Genomic DNA, 21,778 nt, shown 5'->3' with positions numbered 1-21,778 from the left:
TTTTTGTCTGGCTATAAAAACACAAAAAGACATTAGGGGTAAAAAAAAGAAAGGTTTTGTGACATTTTGCGTGTCTCACAGGCTTAAAAGTTACAACCAGCATCTGTTTGGTTTTGCATTATTCATGCATTATACATCAATTCTAAATCTAGCTAGGTTAAGTTGTTCATTAATAATTAGGGACATATGATGAATGTCAAGATTTTAGTGTAGTCACGCTGGCGAGGCATGCATACCGTAAAAACACAGGTCAGTCAGCTGACACTACTTGCTTTAGTATAAAAACACAATGAGTGGACCTGTTTACGTCTTTTCTATAGCAGTCAGCATTAACCTCACTTAGTCACGGTTCCTACAGTAAAAACTCCCTGCAGCATTGCAACATTCAGTACTTTTCTTCCATTTTGAGACCCACACATCAGTTTTGTTGATAAAACTCTAACACTGCATTCTGCACAAGTCTGTGGATGCAATTTTCCCTCTCTGTGTTGTATGAATCATGTGGCCTTCATACTTCCAGTATGTCTCTGCAAAACAACGCTGGGTGTCAGTGAGTGAATGAACACAATTTTTCACAGGTGCAGAGCTTACTTTTTGCATGTGTGTGGTATTCACCCAGCAGCACCGACATAATGAGCATAAAGTACGCCCAAAAAGAATGACAAAAACAATAATGCTCTCCTGCTTTTCCCATCTACAGCTACTTCAGAGATATTTTTAGCCTAATTCCAAAGAAAAGAAAAGAAAAACAAGTCAAGTAAACCTTCAAGGCAGACAAAAAGCAAGTTCTAACAAAGATCCTGTGACCCGTTTTAAATATCTTTAAGTATTTACTGATGTCTCAACTGAACATGCAGGTGTGTGCAGCTGTGCCAATATATCACTGTGCCAGGTCAGGAAAACGGAAAGTCAAGACAGGACATATTCTCCCATTAGTACTTGTGCAATCTGCAGCTGCAAACTGGGTATAAATAAATACACGGGCCAAAGCATTACACAAACTTTCTTTCTTTCTGTCTTGATTGAAACGACAATAAAAACCTATCCCTAACCTTGGGATCATACGCATTAAGAGCAACACTTTACAAAGCAACACATGTAATCATGTATTTGAAGGGGGAATGCAAAATAATACCCATCCTAAATTCAGTAACTATATTCCAATTGCTAAAGCAACAATTTTCTTCAATTATCTGCATACTGGGTTGATGGGAAAAACATGTATGATCACATGACCAGAAATTTCCCAACCTAAATTCCTGTGGAGGGCATGACATGAAATGGCACGTCGTCCTCATCGGGGTTACAAAACCCCAAATTATTCTACATGGAAGATAAATAAATAATGCGTGACTTTTTAAAGCTAAATCAAACGCACTGCAATAATGGTAATGTCAAGTGACAAAATAAAACATTTGTCTTTGTCTTTTAAAACAGCCGATATTAGATTCTTTGAGCTGATGCCCTTATCAGCAGGATGTCATTTGTCAGTGTCTTCCAGAACAGCAGTTTGTGTGCTGTGTGGATTAATTCAAACACCCAGACCTCCTCCTAATGTGGACCTTTGAGGCTCTACAATAATATCCTATATCTTTACCTTTCCTCGATCCACATGCTTTGTCAAGAAAACAAAACATTAAGACGTATAGATATAGACCGCTCGCTTTAGGCATTTTCACAAACAATTGCTACGGTTCTTGTTATTGGGAGGACAGTACAATAATACAAAAGCCCTGTTGTTAATGTAGGTTTTGGCAAGGTCATATACTTGGCTATTTCTGAGTGCTTACCTCAAAAGTAGACTTGTATTTGTGTCTTTAGGCATGATGTAAGCATTCTTGGCAAACCAACATCTTTTTCTTTACAGCTTGGAATATTTTTATTCTGAAGGATAATTTATTTGCAATAAGAGAATCATTCTTGGTTGGAGGGGCTTACAATATGAAGCGGCTGGAGATATCGTCATTGTCAGATGTCTATCTAAAAATGGTATATAAAAACCTAAAAATGCAGACACCATTGCATGTCTTCTTATGTTTCAATCCTCGTTTTGCTCTTGTTCAATGCAGGGCTACTGACACTTCAACATGCATGGGAAATGGAAAACAAAACGCCAAAATAAAACCCCCCAAAACTGAAGTGTTTTATTTGTTTTTGTCCAGCATCACAAATTGAAGCCCTCTAGGTATCAAGAACCTGAAATTAGCCTCATCCCGTGTGTGACTGCCAATATGTGACACTGCGTGCTGCATTAATACATTATTCATACAGTCGCCATAGGGTCTGTATTTATATACACATCTAACTCTACTGTGCCTCTCCTCTCACCGTCATCATAGAGATTCATCTACACTCACAGGTCAGAAACTGCCATCAGCACTACAGCACAGTCAGTTCTTCAGATCTGATTTCTAAAGATGTGCAGTGAAGTCATTTTTTCTTTGTCGTAAGTGCAGCTTCTCTAAAACTGACTTGTGTGTGTCCCGTGCCACTCTTTAAAACTTCAGACCTCTCTCTGTCAAACTAAAGTGAACACAGAGGTGTGTATGTCATGTTGTGTGTGTGCGTATGGGGCATCCACTAGCTGCTGAGGGCCTCCAAGGCTGAGCCTCATGACTTCCAGCTGTCATGCAGCCACAATTTTGAGAATAACAAAATACTGAGTGGAAAGGATTTCAGATATGATAAGTCACTGGTGAACAACTATTTAAGGATTACATATATTTGCTTGATGGAAAACTAAAGGTAATATTAACCATTCTGAATAGTTACTATGCTGCTTAACATTTGCACATGTGGTTTCATACCAAGAAGGTGGTCAAACAGGTAAAACAATCACATGGACAACATGTCTGTGAAGGTTCTCAGTCATCCAGGTGATCGTAGTCTAAGGAGCTTGGAAAGAAAAGCGTCTGGACTTCTTTAAGTTTCTTGAAGACGTTTCATCTCTCATCCGAGAAGCTTCTTCAGTTCTAAGAGCAATTGGTGGAGAGTCCCAGATTTCAAGCCCTATGGGAGTGTCCTCAAGAGGGCCATGGACCCCCTATTATCGAGGCGATATCGAGGATGCCAATGTTCACATTTTGGACAGAGAAGACAGATGGTTTGAAAGAGGAGTGAAAGAAGCCACCTATGTCCACGACCATCTTTGAACAGAGGCGATGGCTTACGACACCAACTGTCTGCCATCTATAATCCAGTTTTGAGATCCCTTCCCAGACGCCTTAACGCCCACTCACATCCTGGGCCTTTTGACCTCAGGAAATCACATGATAGGGTGGGACTAGGTTTCACAGTGGGTTCACCCAAAACCCTGGGTGATTGTGACCCACACCCGTTTTCACACCTTCACTCGTGTGATTAGGTAGAGGATCAATAGGGGGTCCATGACCCTCATGGGGGACACTGCCCATAGGACTTAAAATCTGGGACTCTCCAGCAGTTGCTCTTAGAACCTAAGAAACTTCTCGGATGAGAGGTGAAACGTCTTCAAGGAAAACAAAAGAAGTCCAGACACTTTTCTTTCCAAGCTCCTTAGACCACATGTACAACAGTTTCTTCAGATTACCTGTAAGAAAAAATTAGGGCCCTGTATTGTCTACATATCCATTACAGTTCAACTTTGACCTTTTGTGCTGACTGCGACACAGTTTTGGAAACCACTATATTTCAAGTCAAATGAACTGTTCAACCAAGATGAACATGAGCTCCAGACCAAATGTACATATTATATATTTATGCTCAAGTGAAAATACTCGTATGTCTCTTACCCATAAGAAGTGCAAAAAGGACAATTTATTACAGGAGACTGCTTACCGCCTCCCACTGGCAGCCATAGCTATAGTTCAACAATGACTATCATTATTCTCTAACCTTACACAAGAGAAAAATGAGGTTCTGAAATAAGAATGGGCTTATAAGTGTTATTCTGCTGAGCAATTACAGTGTGTTTTGTTGTTTAATGTGCGAGACTTGTTTGGAGGATTAGACTGTCTGATTTAAAGCCTTTCTATTAACCTGACTGCTCATGTGTCTGGCACCTTTCGGATGTTATTATAGACTTGCAATCTTCCCGGATATCAGCAATAACTTTGATACAATACAAGATCATCATAGGTTACAGAAAATACAGCCAACGCTATAAAAATACAAGCCAAGTTTTAACAACCTGGAATTACCCTTTGAGGCATTACATCTTCAGTTAATTAATAGTACCCTGTATGTGACAGCATCAATTGATATACATTTATTTAAGCGCAGTCCTGAATAACAATATGAGCAAGTTGAACCAGTTCATATTAAAAAAAAAATATATATTAAAAAAATAGACAAGCGAGCTGAAAATCCTTGGATCTAAAGACTTTGAGGGTTTGGGGCCTCCTCTGCCCTTTTATTATACTGTTTTATTAAAATTCCCATTTCATCCAGTTCTCTGCTGCTGTTCAAAACAGAGCGTTTTCTGAAACCTAATATTGGCAGCAGGGCCTCGAGTGAGAAAACAAACCTGACGGTACTGGTTTTAGTGAGCGAGAGAGAAACAAGCCAAGAGTGAGAGAAAATGGAAGCAGACACGAGAGAGATGGAGTAAATCTCATCTAGAGGGAGATAGTTTCAGCGGTGTGGTAAAGGAGGATATTGTGGCTGAAATCTGACCTCCTGGCCAGTGCTGATGCTGCTTATGGGGGACGCTAATCTCAGGATGAGGTGTGCTGTAGCTATAAGTCTCTAAAAAGGATCTGTGGATGCAGCAAGGCCATGAGCTCAAGTAAGACAGGCCCTATCCATTTTCTTTCTGCTCCTTCTTTTCCTTTTTCTCTCCTTTACAACATCAGGAAAAGAAAGCAGTGACCAACATTACTGGCTCTCAGCCAATCAGCTGGATACAATTTATGACTAAATGATGTTGAGAGCTTCTCCAGGCCTTTGCAATGAGGGGTTTGCATGCTATGGGGGTATATGCATTCCCTGGGGTAGCTGAGGAGAAATCCTTCCTCTGGGTTGAAGGGGCTGAGAACAGGGGGGGGGTTATAAGGGGCCAACATTCCTCACAGCACCAAAAATAGACCCTGAAGCTGAGGAGCAACTACATTAGCTGAGGCTATAATGTAGTTTGGCAAAGCAGGACACTTGAAGCTGTTGCTGTGCTCTGCTTATAAGCGTGTTCTTTCACAAAAGCTTTTACTTTGGCCTGTTTAAGAAATTACAGAATACAATGGGCTGTGACAGCTGTGTTTGAGCAATGGTAAGCAACGTGAACTTGGAGTAAACCCCTGAAAAATTACAAGGAAAAGTTTTTTAATATAGGCCAAGTTGGAAAACTTAGAAACGGATAAAAGCAAAACTGACTCAATGCAATGGGACCTGGGCAGATAAACGACGACATGAAGCATGCAGCATAAACATTCAGTGAAGCTTCTGTTCAAACACAGAGCCGAAAATCGCAGCAGATGAAAACAGCAGATCTGTGCGGACCAATGATGAAACCATACCTTTCCTAAAAGTAATACATGAAAGTAACATAGGTGAAATACTTACATCATGTGTTTTACATTCTTTTTCGCCACTCTGTGGTAACCTAATACTCTGATAATAACTTCATGTAAAAGCAGTCTCTAAAGTTCGGGTGGAGGGCTTAAAGCTTTTCCCTGCTGTTCTCCTAAAATGGTTGATTTCTTGGCCGTAAACGCAATCAGCCTTTTAAACATCAGCTACACATGTGCAAAAAAGGGAACAAAATGATGAAAGGGTATATGTAATTTTGTACTGGTGAACGTTTGACATCTGAAACATCAAACGCTAAAGCAAAAGTTATGCTCTCTCGAAACAGGGAAAATCAAGAAAGGAGCACCATTTGTTCCCCCAAAACAAAGTAGAAGCAAGTGGAGAAATCTTATTACTGACTTTCCACATGCACACACACTTTTACACTGCATGCAAATGTGTTTTCTGATTTCTGTGGATAATCTATTTTCTTGCCAGCGTACAGTATAAACACACTCCAAGATATAAAACAAACAAAAACAGCTGCAAAAAATATCTTTAATAGGACTACATTTGGGGCTCATATGCTTGTATTTCAAATTCGAGTTTGCCAGTTAACATTTGTGCATGCTTTCGCACATGCAAATGCTCCTTATTACAGCTGTATAAACAATGGACCATGTATACTCAAACATGAAGATCAGGCAGCAATCTGACGACTTGAGCTTATGAAAATGTCCAACCTTTCAACACAGAATTTCCAATGTAGAAGGCTTACAAAATTGCTAATGGGTTCAATACCCTTTGATTTGTTTCCTATGGTCACTTACCTGCCAACACCACAAATACCTTAATAGTACTTATTTGAAAAAGTGGTCCAACTCTAAGAATTGGGCAAATAATAGTCCAACATCTGCTTTATGGTACAGTACTCTATTCGAAAGCCTATAAAAGCATTGTGAGTGGATGCATTTGCTAAACTGGCAGCTTTAAGGGAAACTGATCTTACTTTACTTGATTTACCTGGATCAGTTAGTGTCATTTTCTTTGTGGCACAAAACAAGAAAACACAAAATCCATGCATGGTGTCTGAGGTACTGCACAGTTTTTGGGACCTCTGATACATTTTCCAACAAATTTTCTCCTTTCACTTAAACGAAATATACTGATCAGTATCAAAAACTTTATACAGAATATGCATAATATTCTGTCCAGACTCTGGCCTTCACTGAGCCTACATTTGGGAAATATTTCTCGGTTTTGATTGGGATTTTTCATTTTCAAAATCAATCACTGAGTTCTCAAGTTATTGTGAAAAAATAATAAACACCCACCACAAATAGTTTAAACTCAGAAACTTTTTAAACAAAACCAAAAAGCATGGCACATCCCCGTGGTGGCGATAATGCTTTACTGTATAGTTGACTCACTTCTTGCAGTGGCTGTACTCAGAGCAGCGGCTCAGCGGCACGCGGATCACGCAGCTTGAGAACGCCACAAACAACGCATGATGATCCCGGTCCAACTCAAGCCCCAGGACCCTCCTATCCTCCCCCCGCACATTGCATCTGGGAACACGGAAAAACACCAACTGTCACAATCAGGCATTTTGTATTTTGTTTCATTTTTTAAATCAGTGCTGTACACGGCTGGTACAGTCTGAAAATTATACAGAAAGCCGACTGTGAATCAAACTCCATGCAGATAGATTTTTCAAGCTGTGCAGCAAGAAAACAAAAGAATACATGGGGAAAAAAAGCATCCCCTCCAGCTGTACAGGGTGATGCAAAGTGTTACAATAGACCAAAGAGTGGGTGGGCAGGACAGATCAAGGCAGAACAAGGAGAGGAGGAGAACAAGCAACAGAGAAGGAAAAGAACAGAGATGTGCTAAGTAAAGTACAGAGAAAGCAAAAGAAATGAAAAGAGAGAGCAATAATCCAAAGAGACAATTATAAGAACACGCATCGTTTAATACAGAAGCAACACGACACATAATAGACTTTGTCTCACTTGTTAGGGTTATAGACATCAAGGTCCTCCAGGAGCTGGGTGCTGAAAGATGCGTTGGCTCCCTCAGTGCTGGCCAGGATCTTCAGCACATGGCCATTATCTGACCCGAGGAAGACTACCGTGTAGTTCTTATACGGCCCTGCAGATGTATCCACTGCAATCTGAGTCAACTTGAACCTGAATAAAAAAACAAGAAAACAAGGCAAAGCGACTTAAATCTACACTGAAGATCATCTAAATTTAAGCTGTCATGTCCCTTGCTTGCATAAATTTGTGGGCGTTAACAACACCAAATGCTCTGGTTAGCATCTTATTATTGCTTCTTTGTTTTATGAAAGTAGAGTTTCAGTGGTAAACAAAACAAACAGTGGGTGAGTACTAAGCTCATTGTATAAAGCATCAGTATAAAATCAGTCACTTCATCTACCAACCCACCATCCCCTTCCTTCATCGCCTACATCTTTTAAAGCCTTCATCCTATCAATTCATCTATCCATCTATCCGCCCACCCAGAGCCATTCAATCGATCCATCCTTTGTGTTGTTAAGCCACTTTTCTATGCAGTCTTGCACAGAGGCCCGGTTTTCTATTTTCTGGTTGTATTTATGTGGAAGTCCAGCGACACGCTGCTTTATTTCAAGTGCCACCCTGCTTCATATTCATCCAGCTTCTCGCAGTTACACCTGGGAGGTGCCCAGTATCACCACAGCTGTCTACTGTTGGCTCCACTGGAGCAGGTGAGGATTAAAAGCTGTGCTGAAGGGCACCTTGAGTCCAGTGGTGGCTGAGAGGTGGATAGGCTTAACTCGTTCATTTTCTCTGCTGTATTTCCATTCTCTGGCCCGGGGATTTAAACAAACAAACTTCCTCTAATAATTTCTTTGGCATCGCAGTGCTTCTAGATTCTTATAAAAAGGACACCCGCGGCAACTTCTGTGCCCTCACTTCTCCCTCAGTGCCTCCCAGATGGTCCCACAGAGGCTGGTGTGTTTACCCACATGAACTTGACGGGCACGTCCCCGCAATGACTCTGCAATAGTGCGTGATGCGCTTCTGGTTAGATTTCATTTATCTAGCATCACTCTGGGGATAGGCGAAGCAGATGTGATGTTTTTGGCGCCAGATGTGAAGCGGTGCATGTTTCCCCAGTGTGAAGCCACTGCAGTGTCTGGCTGGCTGTCAGCCTGGCTCTGCTTCAGCAGGCGTGGAGAAGGCTCCTGTATACTATGAGCCTGTGCCTGTGGTTGTAAGTTGAATCAGTGATATGTATCCGCTGTGAGTACATACATGTCTGAGGTTCATGAGGTACTGCGTGAAACACTTATGACATTTTTCACCAATTCAACATTCACTGCATCATCATCTGGTATGAGATGGATTCTCAAATATCACAACACACACACACCAATGACGTCCTCCCTTTGACAGGTGGGCTGTGGAGCTAGGCCAGCCCTACAGAAAAGTCCTCTCTTTGTGCCCCCTTCATGTTTGATGTAAATCCATGTGCTTTAATGGCAAGCAAGGTTGTGTGTTCCACTTGAGGTCACTCATCAATACCAATCACAGTTGCAAGAAAAACACTGCTGGTACATGATGCTGTGAAGGCAAACAGCCACTAAAGTACCAAAGAAATAATCCTGGCATTTTCTCCTAAAGGTCTGTTTTATAACTGCAGCCATGTTCTGAACAGCAACGCTCACGGTAATGATTTTAAATGTGATCTAATGACAACGTTCACCAAAAAATACGTGACCATTTGAGAGGTCTTGAGGAATAACTTTGCATTTGTTTTTTAGGTGTTGATGCACTAAGTACAGGAAATGAAACCAAAGAGCTTATGCAAGTCCTCCTTTAAATGTCACCAGTTTTTATTGTTTAAATAATTGTACCAGGCATTTCTTTGTAATTCTCAGGTGTCTGATAGAGCTGCAACGCTAAACCTATTGTCTGTTTTAACCGAGGTGGAGTAGCACCTAGGACAACTCGCCCCTCTGTTAAAGCACACATTAACATAGACACACAACCAGTCTCTCACATCCACATCTATTGTAATTTAGAGTCACCAGTTAACCTAACATACATGTCTTTAGTCTGTAGGAGAGGGTAATTAGAGTCTTAACTCAACACTCCACTAGTTTGTGCGGATGCTGGCAGGTGCCAACTGCCTTTTGTTAGTGATTTCCAAGTTCATATACTGCCATCAGAAAGTGACTGAAAGTAATTTAACAAAAATACTTTTCATAATCCTTTCCATCTGTTCTTTTATTGAAACAAATCTTCTACCTGCTGGTGGTGCGGGTGAAAAAGGGTCGGTCGTTGACGGAGGGGACGGACTCGTCCATGAGCGGATACGACTTGATGAAAGTCAGAGTTTCGTCAGGGAAATTGGTGGATGACTTGTAGGCGGCGGCTGAGCCCTCGCCAGCGCAGCAGCCTGGCCTGCACGACAACAGCAGAGCGAGAAAGGGGGGAAAAAAAAAAAGCATTAGACATAAATCTGGTTCCACAGGCAGATGTAAAAACACTGGCAGCTGTTTGTTTTTGGGGATGAGCAGGAGGAAAAAAAAACAGGTGCCTTGTGTGGCTGCCTTTTTTTAAGAGATGTCTGTGCAGAACAATAACAGCAACAGCTGCAAAAGCTCTGTTGTCAAAAGCAGAAAAAAAATGTTCTAGGAAAGTGACAGTTTCTATTTAAAGATGAGTCTCTCACCTTGGTTTTGGGACTTGCTCCTCTGGAACAGGTGTCCAGGCTGACTCACTATTCTTCTGCTCTTTAAATTTACCACTGAAGGCCTTCTCTATGTCATCCATGTAGAAAGCACAGACTGCTGAGCCAGTGATGCTGTTAAAAGGACCCCAAAAGAAGACTTTACAAAGAGCAAGACAAAAGTCTGGAATCCACCAGCTAAAGACAAGAATTCAGCCCACTGACTTCTTGTCACAAGTGGCCAAAAATATGATTTCTGATTGCTCTGTCTGTGCTCATCTTTACTACTGCTAGTATATGTCAAATATTCTTACCTCTTTCTAACCCTCTACAGTGTAGATACGACACAAGGAAAAAAACACAGAACAGTCTCCATATTGCAAAAGTTAAAAATGCATCCATCCTGAATTACATACTAACAGCTTGTACTGCATGTTTTCATGGAAAGCAGTGAATGACTTTGATCCTCCCAGCTGCTTTGACATATGAACTCCAGACAATCATGAAAATCAGGTTCTGATATTATCAGATGTTGCTCTTTCTCACATGTGGCGAAAACAAAAGTTTTCTCTGTCAGAGAATAGTGAGGCGCCAGCAGAGCGCAGGGGGAAGAACATATAACTGATCTATTCTCATATGGAACCAATCAGAAATTAGAAAAAGCTGGCTGCTTAAACTCAGTTTAATACCCGATCAGACTGATTTGAACATTTGTGTCTGCCACATACAAGTTTGCTGGGTGATGTCTGTAAGAGTTTAGACCTACAGAACATGAGAGGAACTGCTTCCTGTTTGTCATTGACATTCACTGAAAGCCAAAAAGTGCATCAGAATGGTCTAAATTGCTAGTTTGGCTCAGTGACGTTTCAGAAGACGCAGAAAAGTGAAAAAAAGAATAGCATTTAATAAATGCTAAAGTAATAGCATTTGAGATACCACTCATGTAGTACCTAGTAAGTTACCTCGAAGAAAACAAAGATTTTCTGGGTTAACTTTTGTGAAGATGTTTTTGTTTATCGAATTCTGTAACATTTCATTGTTAACAGGTCAAATTTGCAGATCACATAAAAGAGGATTAAACAAACATGACTTGAGAGAAATTATCACACCAACTAACTATAACACCAACATTTCAATTTCATCTTTACCTTGAAAAAAACATGAAAAAATGCCAACCTATTTGCCTGTGTGGTGAAGACTCCGAGCACGGTCGGCCGGTGGTTAATCTGCAGTACATTGGTGAGAGACTGGAGAACATCAAAGTAGAAAAAAGAATCACCAGGAACAGAACAGTTCAGCCGAGCTTTAAGAAATGATGTCCAGTAACGTTCCAGCACCCTCGGGGAGCCCCCATTGTCGTTCTTACAAACACGTGCAACCCTTGAGAAAACCACCTGAGGGGACAGGAGTGGAAATCATTTATAATCATCACACTCAGACGCAGCCGACACGGAATACTGAACAGCAGTCAGGAATGTGCTCTGCATGTTGACTTCGAGCAGAAACTACAACAAGCTTAAACAACACACAACACAAATTTGTGGAGTGTCTGCTCTGAAATGAGTACCTCACCTTGCCAAGAGTGGTGTACTCCACTGCGATCTCGCTGAAGAAGAAGTACACGTAGTTCCCATACTCAATGGCATGGAGGAAATGGGGCTCTGTAGAGGACAAGAAAAAAATGGTAATGCTGACTTATTTCCAGTATGACAGGCTGGACGTGGAGCTGGTAAACACAGATGTTCAATTTGGTTTATAAATCATAGATAAATGTGAAATGCCTGAGCTCTAAAATGGAAAATCCAAATTTTAGCAGAGAAAAATGTTCTTCCAATTCTTCCAATAACAGATTTTATTCAGGTGAAATAGCAGAGATAGTCCTGGATCAGTAGTGAAGTAAAGATAGCACTCTAACTTAAAACATTCTACAACAGCACTTCCTACAACTCTGAATATAGCTTACTTTGCCATTTCTATCTTGTCACAACCAATTGCTTACTGAAACGACCCCACTCGCTCAGCGCTGTTAACGAGGATAAAAAAATTAATTTATTGCACATAAAGATAATATAGCTAAAACAATTAACGCCAAATTAATTAGCAATTATTGTGATGATAACAATCAAACATTTTTATTACTAGAAGGTTGATTCGGCTCCGTTTTCCTCCCAGATGAGGAAAAGAGATTGTCTCTTTCCTCCCTTTTGAAATCAGATGAAATTAAATGCATAAAGAAAGTGACACATAACAAGTCAAGATACTCTAGCCATCTTTCTCACTTCACTGGATGAGGCTACTCACATCTGCAATGAAGGGGAAATATTTAATATATGGGCATGACAGATTAACTGTGAAAATACTCATTAAGTGACAAAATATTTGCTGGTATCAGTGCCACTAAAAAAACAAAAACAAAAAAAAACTAAAGGGGCGAATGAAACCGATGTTATTAATTATTTGTAACCGGCTTGAAAGTGGAAAAGCAAACCTGGACACGAAGAAAGTTGCTTCCAAAATAAAGGTTCAATTTAAAGGTCAGTGCTACCTACAGATGACAACCATGTAAATGTTTGTACGAGATTTGATAAGCCTTCCATTAGACCTCAAAGCTCGGTGAATTTTAGTAGTTTACACACTTAGGATGTCATCTGAAATGAAACAAGGTCTCAGATCCCACGCCATATCAGAAAATCTTCCATTTCCTCAACTCGCCACCAACCGCATTACAGAGCCACAGCTGCATTTGATATGCCATTACATTACACCTTATCGCATTGGCTTCTCACCTCGCAGCCATTTGGAGTCATACTTCACTGTACGCAGCACAGGGCTGCTTTCACCCAAACTTCTGTAAATAACTGCGTCACTTGCCAAGAAGTCAGTCATGGTGGCAGAGTAGAAATCACCACCTGAGAAAAAGGAAAAAAGTTATTGAGAACTACAGTGAAGGATCACAATTCCCACTAACCCACTTCTCTTAAGTGTCTATTTTGGTCACAGGTGACTTTTATTCCTCTTTAAAAGGAGGCTAAGGAGAGCAGTTGTAGGAGCGTATGCAAGCTTTAATAACAGCCTGTGTGAACTTTGCATAAATGTCAGTGGAAACCTGGCAGGATTGAGTGTACGTTTGGCTCTCTCTTCCCTGAACTTGACCCTGATGTGTTCACAATGTATCAACTTGCTTCACTGCTATGTTCATAAAGCAGTAAATCTAACCACAAACCGGGATCTGTGAAGGGGAAACTTCAGATTATACCATCTGATGACTTATGCCAAGATACTCAATTATATCGACATTTCAGGCTTTTAGCTCAGACTCTTTCTGAAACACACTTGCAATGAGGCACTAATTGAAGTTAACATGCAGTTTAGCAGATTATATATTATTATCTTAGTATCCAATTACCACGTCAGAGAGACAGAACGCCAAGTGCAGTTACACGTTTAAGCCTATTGATTGGAAATGGTGCTTTATATGTAACAGCTACCTACTTTTAGCAAACCATCTTCTTCTGTTTCTGAAAGATGCATGTCATTTTCCTATTGTTCCACCTCCTTCTAATACATTTATAACATATTTTTACAAGGTTAATACAAAAAACAGGCAAAATATATGTGACCTCTTCTGAATGTGGAAATAGTCCAGTACGAAGATCGTTTTACCCGACTTCAAGTTCATTTAATAAAGACTAGTTTGATTAAAAAGAAAAAAAACATTATTCCAAGCCTGACCTATATAATAAAAATGTCATAGCACAGATCATCAGCAGTGAGAAACCTGAACCTGTGAGATTTCAAGTTTGAACATCATCTGGGTCACTACTTACCTGCGAAAAGGCCGACATTGGACTGGCGGGACTCGAAGGGACATCGAGCCTGTCCCACCACCTCCTCCCCTTCCTGCTCCAGTGTCGACATCTAGGACAGAAAGGAGGCAGCTTCAGAAGAATGCTTTACAAGGCTGTATACAAAGCTTCAAAGCTAACCCAACAGAAGAATGGGCTATAAAACACAGAGTAACAATTGTAAACAAGAAAACAACACCGCTGTTTACACTTGTAAACCCACGAGGTTGTTTCTTTTCTGACAGAAAAAAAAAAAAAAAAATCAATCAGCCTCAAACACCAAAAGTCTTTAATGCAGTGAGAATTGCAGTTGGACGCAAAGGAGGTGTACCAAATCAATGTGTAGTAATGAAAGGCTACACATGCATCATAAAGATTAGTTTTATTTGGTGTATTGTATACAGGTCATTTCCATAAAAGATGTGTGAAGGCAGAGAGGCCAGTTTATCTCTCAGGCACAGATATTAAAGCTGCTATTTTTCCAGCCCTGCTGTTAACAAGGTTGCGAGCCTCAAACACAACAACAAGAGAAACCCAGCAGAGCAACTTCGCCGCCCTCTGCGTCAACAAGGTGACTGACACACATACACCACGTTAACAGTCCATAAACACGTTGGCCTGGTTTTTTCAGGCTTGTTCGACACATAGCTTTGTGTAATTGCTGTTCTATTGTTATTCCGCGAGATGATTGTCAAACTTGGTCCTTTCTACAAAACTAAATGGAGAGATCATGAATGTGGAGTGGACGTAATAACTTAACAGTTACACAACTATAACATGAGCAATGCGAGACATATGCTCTGCATTTAGGAGAAATATATTGCATTTTTTAAAGGGAAGAACTTTTATCTAATACTATATTTGCACGTTACAATATTCAGAATACTAAAAAAACAATACTCTTTCAGGCAGCCTGGATTGTGAATGTCTTTCACAGTTTTTGTGTTTTTCTCTGTTGATAGGCATTAGCCATTTCATGACAGCACCCACCTCCCTGTGTGCAAATGTTTCGCCAAAACAGGTTTCACTGCGTCCCGAACTAAGTGTTCCCCACGACAGATTGTTTTTAAAAAATACAAGCCAGTGTGTTTTTCTCCTGCACTTAAATGGTTAACCACTTTGCCCAGCAGGTGCTGTTTTCCAAGAGACTATAATACATGACAAGACCACTTCATGTTCACACTTTCAGGTACAGATATGTTTTGTAAGCTTAGGGTTAAGTTAGAGCTAGGCTGCTGTTCCAATAAACCTGCATTGAGTTGAGGTTAAGGGAACATTGGTTGGTATCTACTCTTTATGGACTTTGCTTTTGTGGCAATACGCAAGACTGGAAATGGGTTGTAATCCGTTCTCCAGCGCAGCCACAGCAGCTAACTGTGGTGCAACAGCACCCTGTGACTGAGCTCGTTCACACCAGTTTAGCTGTAAAAACCTACTTCACATTTCTGGCGGGTTAATGGCTGCCTGCTCCCTGTACATTTGGCAATAAGATCATGCAGTAGAGGAGAAAATAAGCAAGACAAAACCTTACAATAGACTTTTGCCTTCTAAATTGTGCATAAATGTCTCAAGGGATTTGTACAAAACACTTCAGATTCTTAACAGAGTATGTGTTTATGCTACACTACACTCCTGAAGCTGATGTAATCCAGCACAACAGCTCTGCCCCAAATATCACTTTGGTGTAGCTTCAAGTGCTTTGACTGAGATTTTTATTTTGTGCTGCTGTTGCAGTAATAAAAAGAATTACACTGCAGTGGTTCGGGTTTTTTGTATGTGCCTCTTGTTCAGCATTAAAAGGTGAACTTTGATTAGATTTGGTAAATAGTGCTTTTCACAAAAATACAGGTGAAGAGTTGCACAAGTGAAGGTAACAGCAGTAAAGATAAAGTGCTGTTAATGTGTTTTACAGCTTAACGAATCAGAGAAGGCAGAAAAACAGGGAAAAGCAAATTAAAAACATGCCTCTCAAAAAAAAATCTTTAAATAAACAAACATGGTTAAACTTTTTAGAGTAAGATAAAACTGTAACTTCTAATGCTTATTGGACCTTTTGCTTGAAATGTGGCAACAAAAATGATTTTTTTTTTTTTTTAAAAAAGAAGCAATTTTGGGGTATTTTTTCCAACACCGGGAATGTTTGCAAGGAGCTGAGTGCATTCCACAGTATTTGTTAATTATGTACGAAGTAAGTTAATTCTCCAAAATAGACTCCGAATCTCGCATCCATGGAAGCTTTCAACCTCTAAGAAACCTTGAACCCCGAAAATTCATCAAGAAAGTTATTCTGATGTTACTAAATGGTGTAACTAATGAGAAGAAAACATTAACACAATCAGGCGAACTTTGAACAAAGAAAACAAAACAAACATGGTTAGTCCCATTCAGTTCCCAATCAGTAATCATCAGAAGATTGGTCCTCTTTAAGCGAGAATTAATTCTGTTTACATCTGAATACAAATCACCAGTTTTCAGCCAACTTCTCCTCACAGCAGTTTGTTAATCCCCAAAAACATACTTCAGAGAGAACATCAGAGAGAAATTAGGATTCAGCAAAGTTGTGCAGTGACTGCAGGGTCGTTACCCCAGTGGGCACATGAAGACAGACGGATTTGATGCTTCATGGTTTAGTTGTATCGTAACCGCATGTTGAAGACAGCCTCACTGTTGTCTACACACCAGCTGTCTCAGCAGCCTGGTCAGTCAAGCTGCCAGTGCATGGCTGGGCATCCATTCGTTTCTTTGAACAACACACACACATGCCTCTGACTCAATCCCCTACTGTCTTCCACAGATTTTTCGTGGATTCCCAGAGACAGATTCCTTGATATGATTTACACTTCCTCCCTCTCTCCCCAGCTGTGTGGACAGTCATCTCTTGTCAGAAAAGAAAAAAAAAAAAGGGTGTTGGGGGCTGCAGAGAGAGCGAACGTGTGGATGTGTTTTAGTAAAAATGTAAAGCTGCTCTTTTTACCAAAATTGAGTCTGTGGCAGGGAGACGATAATGTGTGAATGTAGGTCGCTACGCAGTTCTCTAAACATTTTATATCAACTTCTCTACAGGACCTTCAGGACATGACTGAGACATGATTTGATCCTGGAAGCAAACATCAGCCTGTGGAGATCCTGCGTCTATAAGCCCCGAGACGAGACTGAGCATTATTCAATAGATCTGATTTCCCAAAACTAGACATGATCATGCTGCAGTGAGGGCAACACTCATTTTAAACATCTAGCAGATTTTTGTGTAAGAAATTAAACAGCTATCTTTATGCACTGCACTTGGTTAAATATTGTTAATTACACTTCTTAGTATGCATCAAGGAGCCATCAGAAAACTTTTTTACTTTGCTCTCTACAGCGGATCCATTATGCTTCTTCAAAATAATCCCTTATTTTGAAAATGTTTAATTCTAATTAATTTCTAATGTTGAGGACTGTTGGAAACCCCAGGAGTTACTTTGTGGATTAGCGCACTGGGGAGAAGAAGAAAACTATAAAAACTAAAGTCTGGAGTTATTCAACTCCTCTTTGGTTTGCAGACTCCCCCACACCCTTAGATTTACAGTCGGTGCTGTAGGACGTCTACTCCCTCCTCTTCTAATAGCCTGCTGTGAATCCCAGTCCAGAGCTGTGATGTCACCTCAGAGCTTCCACCGCAACTTCCTGTCAGGTTTTTCAATAGTCCTCAAACTGCGGAAGACTTACACTCACATTGTCTGTACACAAATTGTACCTGTGCTTCTGCTGAAATATAGTGCTTTCAGCTGGCTAGAAACACTGTTATTTATCTCTAAAGTGGAGGAGTAACCGGGGAGGTTAGGCGCAGCTGAGAGCCTCGTGCACTAGCATGTCTCAAACTTTGTGCCATTATGGCCCCTTATATTCCCACTCCCCACTCATTCAGCTTTGTTGTCTAAGAGGTATGAATCAAGCCACCATCAGCATACTTTGTGTTCAGTCAACAGACTGCTCTCTGTGTTTTGCCAACACGTTGTTCTATCAACATCAAAGTTTGAAGTCTATGTAACACCCAAATATGGGAATACATCGCAGTAAATATTACTGCAATGTTAAGTACAGATACTTAATATTTATATATTATAATATTCAAATGTTTGGGCTCATATTTGTGTGTGTTTATTTCAACATCCAAGAGCTGGTTCTTTATTTTGTCCGCTTTCAGCCTGTGTGTTCACTCTGCCTCTGCTGATGTCTTAAATCAGTTTTTCTAGTTATCTTTTTAGGCGTGCCTGTAGCTTAAGCTCACAGCTGTTTGTTGTATTATCGCTGAAGTGCTGACTGCCAGACTTCTTTTAAAGCTGACGAATGCTGCATTCAACCTGGAATGACCTATCTTTGTGGCAGTGTTTGTAGGTGTTACATCACAGTAGATGTCTTTTTTCCAAGTGGTGCTAACATTTTTTTTTAATCTATTGTTCAAGCTCTAGCTGACTATTACAGATGTACCGCATCGGCTTGTTATTTACAATATTCAGGACTCCATACGCATGCCTGACCTTTATTTTAATCCACTTTATGCAATTCATCTATTTGACCAGTTTTCTTAATAGTAAATTAATGTATGCATGCTGTAGAGTTCAATTGTTCAAATTGCTCTATTATATTATGATGAAACATAATAATTATCTTTGGTGCAGCTGCTGTAAGGTGTTATTCTCTAAGACACCCTGGCCAGCTATTTATTTATTAACCAACCTTAAGGGCATGTTCTTTATAAGTGTGCATGACATGTTTTTCTATTTCATAAAAACAAATATCAAACTTATAAGATATTCTATCACAAATGTCAATAGAGGATTTCAAGCACCACCACTCAATCACTCAAGTTCTGCCATCTTACTTCAATATGTTGTAGTGCTTGTGATGCATGTGGCCCCTGAAGGTTTCAACTGTCACTTTATGCACAGATAACTACAAAAACCAGGTCATGGAGACATGTTATCACCTATCATCCTGATGACTTGCACATGAAGCCCATGAGGTGTTAATGTGGCATGAGTTTAGCTTCAACTTTGTCATTTCCATTAGCAAATCAAATAACAGCATCCAGCTGACAAAATATACAAGGACAGGGAACCTCATAACAGCTGTAATATGATCTCTTATCTGTAATTGAGGCCAGACGGCGGCACGCAGGAGTACAGTTTCCTACCTTATAGTTACGGCAGGTGGGATTGAAAGCATTGGTGCCGCAGGCGAATAACGTCTCGTCGTTGCGTGGTACCAGAACTTTGATGTAGTTGTAACATTCATCCTGTCAGGAGATAAAGACCTGGACATTATTGCACATCATAAAGCCGGTCCGTTGTGGGTCCAATCAGAGAAGGAGTTGTAGCAGGTTAACAGTTTTCTGTGTTTTCACAGTCATTATCGTAATCCCCAGGGCGATTCTTGTGGTTTCGCCGTTGCTCTGGAGAGAAAAATGTGACGCCAAAAATCTCAAGTATGTCTCTCCTGATGGCTGCATTTCTGATAAGCTACCTGCACACTACTTTTGCTCATTAGAAAACTTCACTTGTTCAGGAAATGAAGGCAGAGGCAAATACAGAGAACAGAAGACGTAAGAAGTGAAACCTAAGACCGAAAACAGAACGAGATGAGAATGTGTATGTGTCTGGAAGATTATACTCACGCTGTTTTTCCCTCTCACAGTGCATTTCTCCACATCCTTCGTCTTCCAAGTCAGTTTCTGAAAAATGAACAGAGAGCCAACTGTCAGCTCAAAGACAAGCTGCTTCTCACCATCCCAGCTTTTGTTGCTCCCAATCGTTCAAGTGCTATTACGAGACAGCTGTGATGAAAATCTCATTAATTTCAATAAACTGTTGTGGAGAAAAACAAGCAAACAGAAATATCAGCGATGCCTGCTGCGGCTTGAGCAGCTCATCAGTGGGCAGTTAAGCATTGTGGCGCCTCAGTGATAAAAATCACTCTGTGAGATAAGTCTGGATCTGTGAAAATGCACACACGAGCGAAACAAAACACAAAGCGCCGCTCGCAACACTTCACTGTCTATATAAGGAGGAGTCAATTAGCTTCAATTAACCTGCTGGCCAAAAGCCCTGTCCTTATTTTGTAGACACGACAAAATACACTTTTTTGTAGCCGTGCTACTCGTTCAGCAGGCTTTTATTGAAAAAGATCCATCAGCTTGTTAACAAGCTCTGCCAGCTGAAGGATTAATGTTCCCCCATCAACTGCTGACTAATTTACTGGCCAAATTTTCTCAGAACTTATCAATACCAGGCTAAATACTTGGAATTATTTAAACTCATTTCTCAATAGCATGTGAGCAGATAAGAGCTGCATGGCTCAATTGGCTGTCTGGGAACAAATTGGCTAGCTTGAGTGGAAGGCTGCCAATATTAAAGTATTCAATATTTCTATGCAGTCGGTCGATATCCAGACCAAGAGTTCTCTTCGTTGCCACATATTAACATACATTTTTGAGTGAAATGAGCTTTAGGTAAATGTGTCCCCACCAAAAGAAAATATTTGCCACAAATCCAGTGCCCTACTTGGTTAAAGTATTATTGTACAGTGCCAGAGGGACGTGCATATTTTTTATGTCTTTGCTAAAGCTTCACAGAAAGCCACACCGGTTTAAAATGCATCTTGATTCTTTATTGAAGCTGAGGTTTCACTTCTGCTGGACCACAAGTCCCTGAAGCGCAATTTATCCCACAGGCACCTTGTTCTCCATTTCTTGGGGCTGGCTTTCAATTTTCTCGGACAGCTTTCAATATAGCAAAACTTATGAAGAACAGATTTGCATTTTAATGGTTAAGGGTACATCTACAAAGTTAGTATTATTTCACTTCCTCTTTCTCAGATAAACATGGTAATGAATGAATAAAAGATTAAGGTTACTATTAATATGAATTTTTCTCATTGTCAAAAAATAGAATTAAAATATATCTCAGTACTTCTTACATTTCTGGATTTTAAACCCCGTCTTTTCACTTGGCTTGAGCACACTGGATGAAAAATAGTCATCACACAATTTCTATTGATGAGATTTCAAGCAGCAGGATAATACATGATAGTTTAGATAGGACTGAGATAAAAAAAATAAAGCGTAAGTCACACATTTGTGATATACAAACAATCCAACTTATAGTAGGATTCATTCATTCCTGCTTTTTGGTCTTTTATTTAAATTATTTTGTTTGTAAGAAAACTACACATTGCCAACCTTACTCTAAAGGTGAGATGTCCCTGGTGCTACAGGGTGGTGCACATCTTTGGTCTAACACATTTTATATAAAACCCAAGATCATGAGTCAAATTTTTGACACCAAATCCATCATTTTGTAAACAGTACATGGCACACTGATTTTAAAGCCCGTAGAAAAACGCTTTTGTTTGGAAGACCTCTGAGGTGACTTTGTGAAGGTCCAAAATGATTCAGTAGGACTCAGCATTTATGGTAATAGCTTTTGCCTTGTCCACGCTCGATTCGGTTTACTAATAATTACTTTTGGCCACCCAGGCCCGGGGAGATTGGTGAAGGGGAGAATGCGAATGAGCGCCCGGTGTGAAAAATGAAGAGCTAGTTTAAAAATTAGCCGCCATGAAGGAATGGATCTATGATGATGGGGGACCCACCATTTTCTGATATGAGTCAGTCACACACCACCAATTGAACTCAGATGGATAACAGGGTAGGACAGCGAGAATGTGATAGCGGTGTATTCATACAGTCTTTA

At 40.3% G+C, this 21,778-nt stretch overlaps 1 protein-coding gene across 2 annotated transcripts in view; it reads right to left on the bottom strand.

Moving 5' to 3' along the window:
• The window catches only part of sema6e (sema domain, transmembrane domain (TM), and cytoplasmic domain, (semaphorin) 6E), a 149,736-nt gene that overhangs the window by 34,048 nt on the left and 93,910 nt on the right, over positions 1 to 21,778 (bottom strand). For both annotated transcript variants that reach the window (XM_031756705.2, XM_031756707.2), the window contains exons 8-17: positions 19,702 to 19,758; positions 19,222 to 19,323; positions 14,028 to 14,118; positions 12,987 to 13,109; positions 11,773 to 11,861; positions 11,377 to 11,594; positions 10,204 to 10,335; positions 9,777 to 9,932; positions 7,494 to 7,670; positions 6,912 to 7,049 (exon numbers count right to left, since the gene is read on the bottom strand). In XM_031756705.2, coding sequence (XP_031612565.1) covers positions 6,912 to 7,049; positions 7,494 to 7,670; positions 9,777 to 9,932; positions 10,204 to 10,335; positions 11,377 to 11,594; positions 11,773 to 11,861; positions 12,987 to 13,109; positions 14,028 to 14,118; positions 19,222 to 19,323; positions 19,702 to 19,758 — 1,283 coding nt within the window. The remainder of the gene's footprint in view (positions 1 to 6,911; positions 7,050 to 7,493; positions 7,671 to 9,776; positions 9,933 to 10,203; positions 10,336 to 11,376; positions 11,595 to 11,772; positions 11,862 to 12,986; positions 13,110 to 14,027; positions 14,119 to 19,221; positions 19,324 to 19,701; positions 19,759 to 21,778) is intronic.

The sequence above is a fragment of the Oreochromis aureus genome, linkage group 11 (assembly GCF_013358895.1).
Source record: "Oreochromis aureus strain Israel breed Guangdong linkage group 11, ZZ_aureus, whole genome shotgun sequence".
Classification (NCBI taxonomy): domain Eukaryota; kingdom Metazoa; phylum Chordata; class Actinopteri; order Cichliformes; family Cichlidae; genus Oreochromis; species Oreochromis aureus.
Note: the sequence above shows the minus strand (reverse complement) of the source record. Positions and strands in the feature narration are given on the sequence as shown.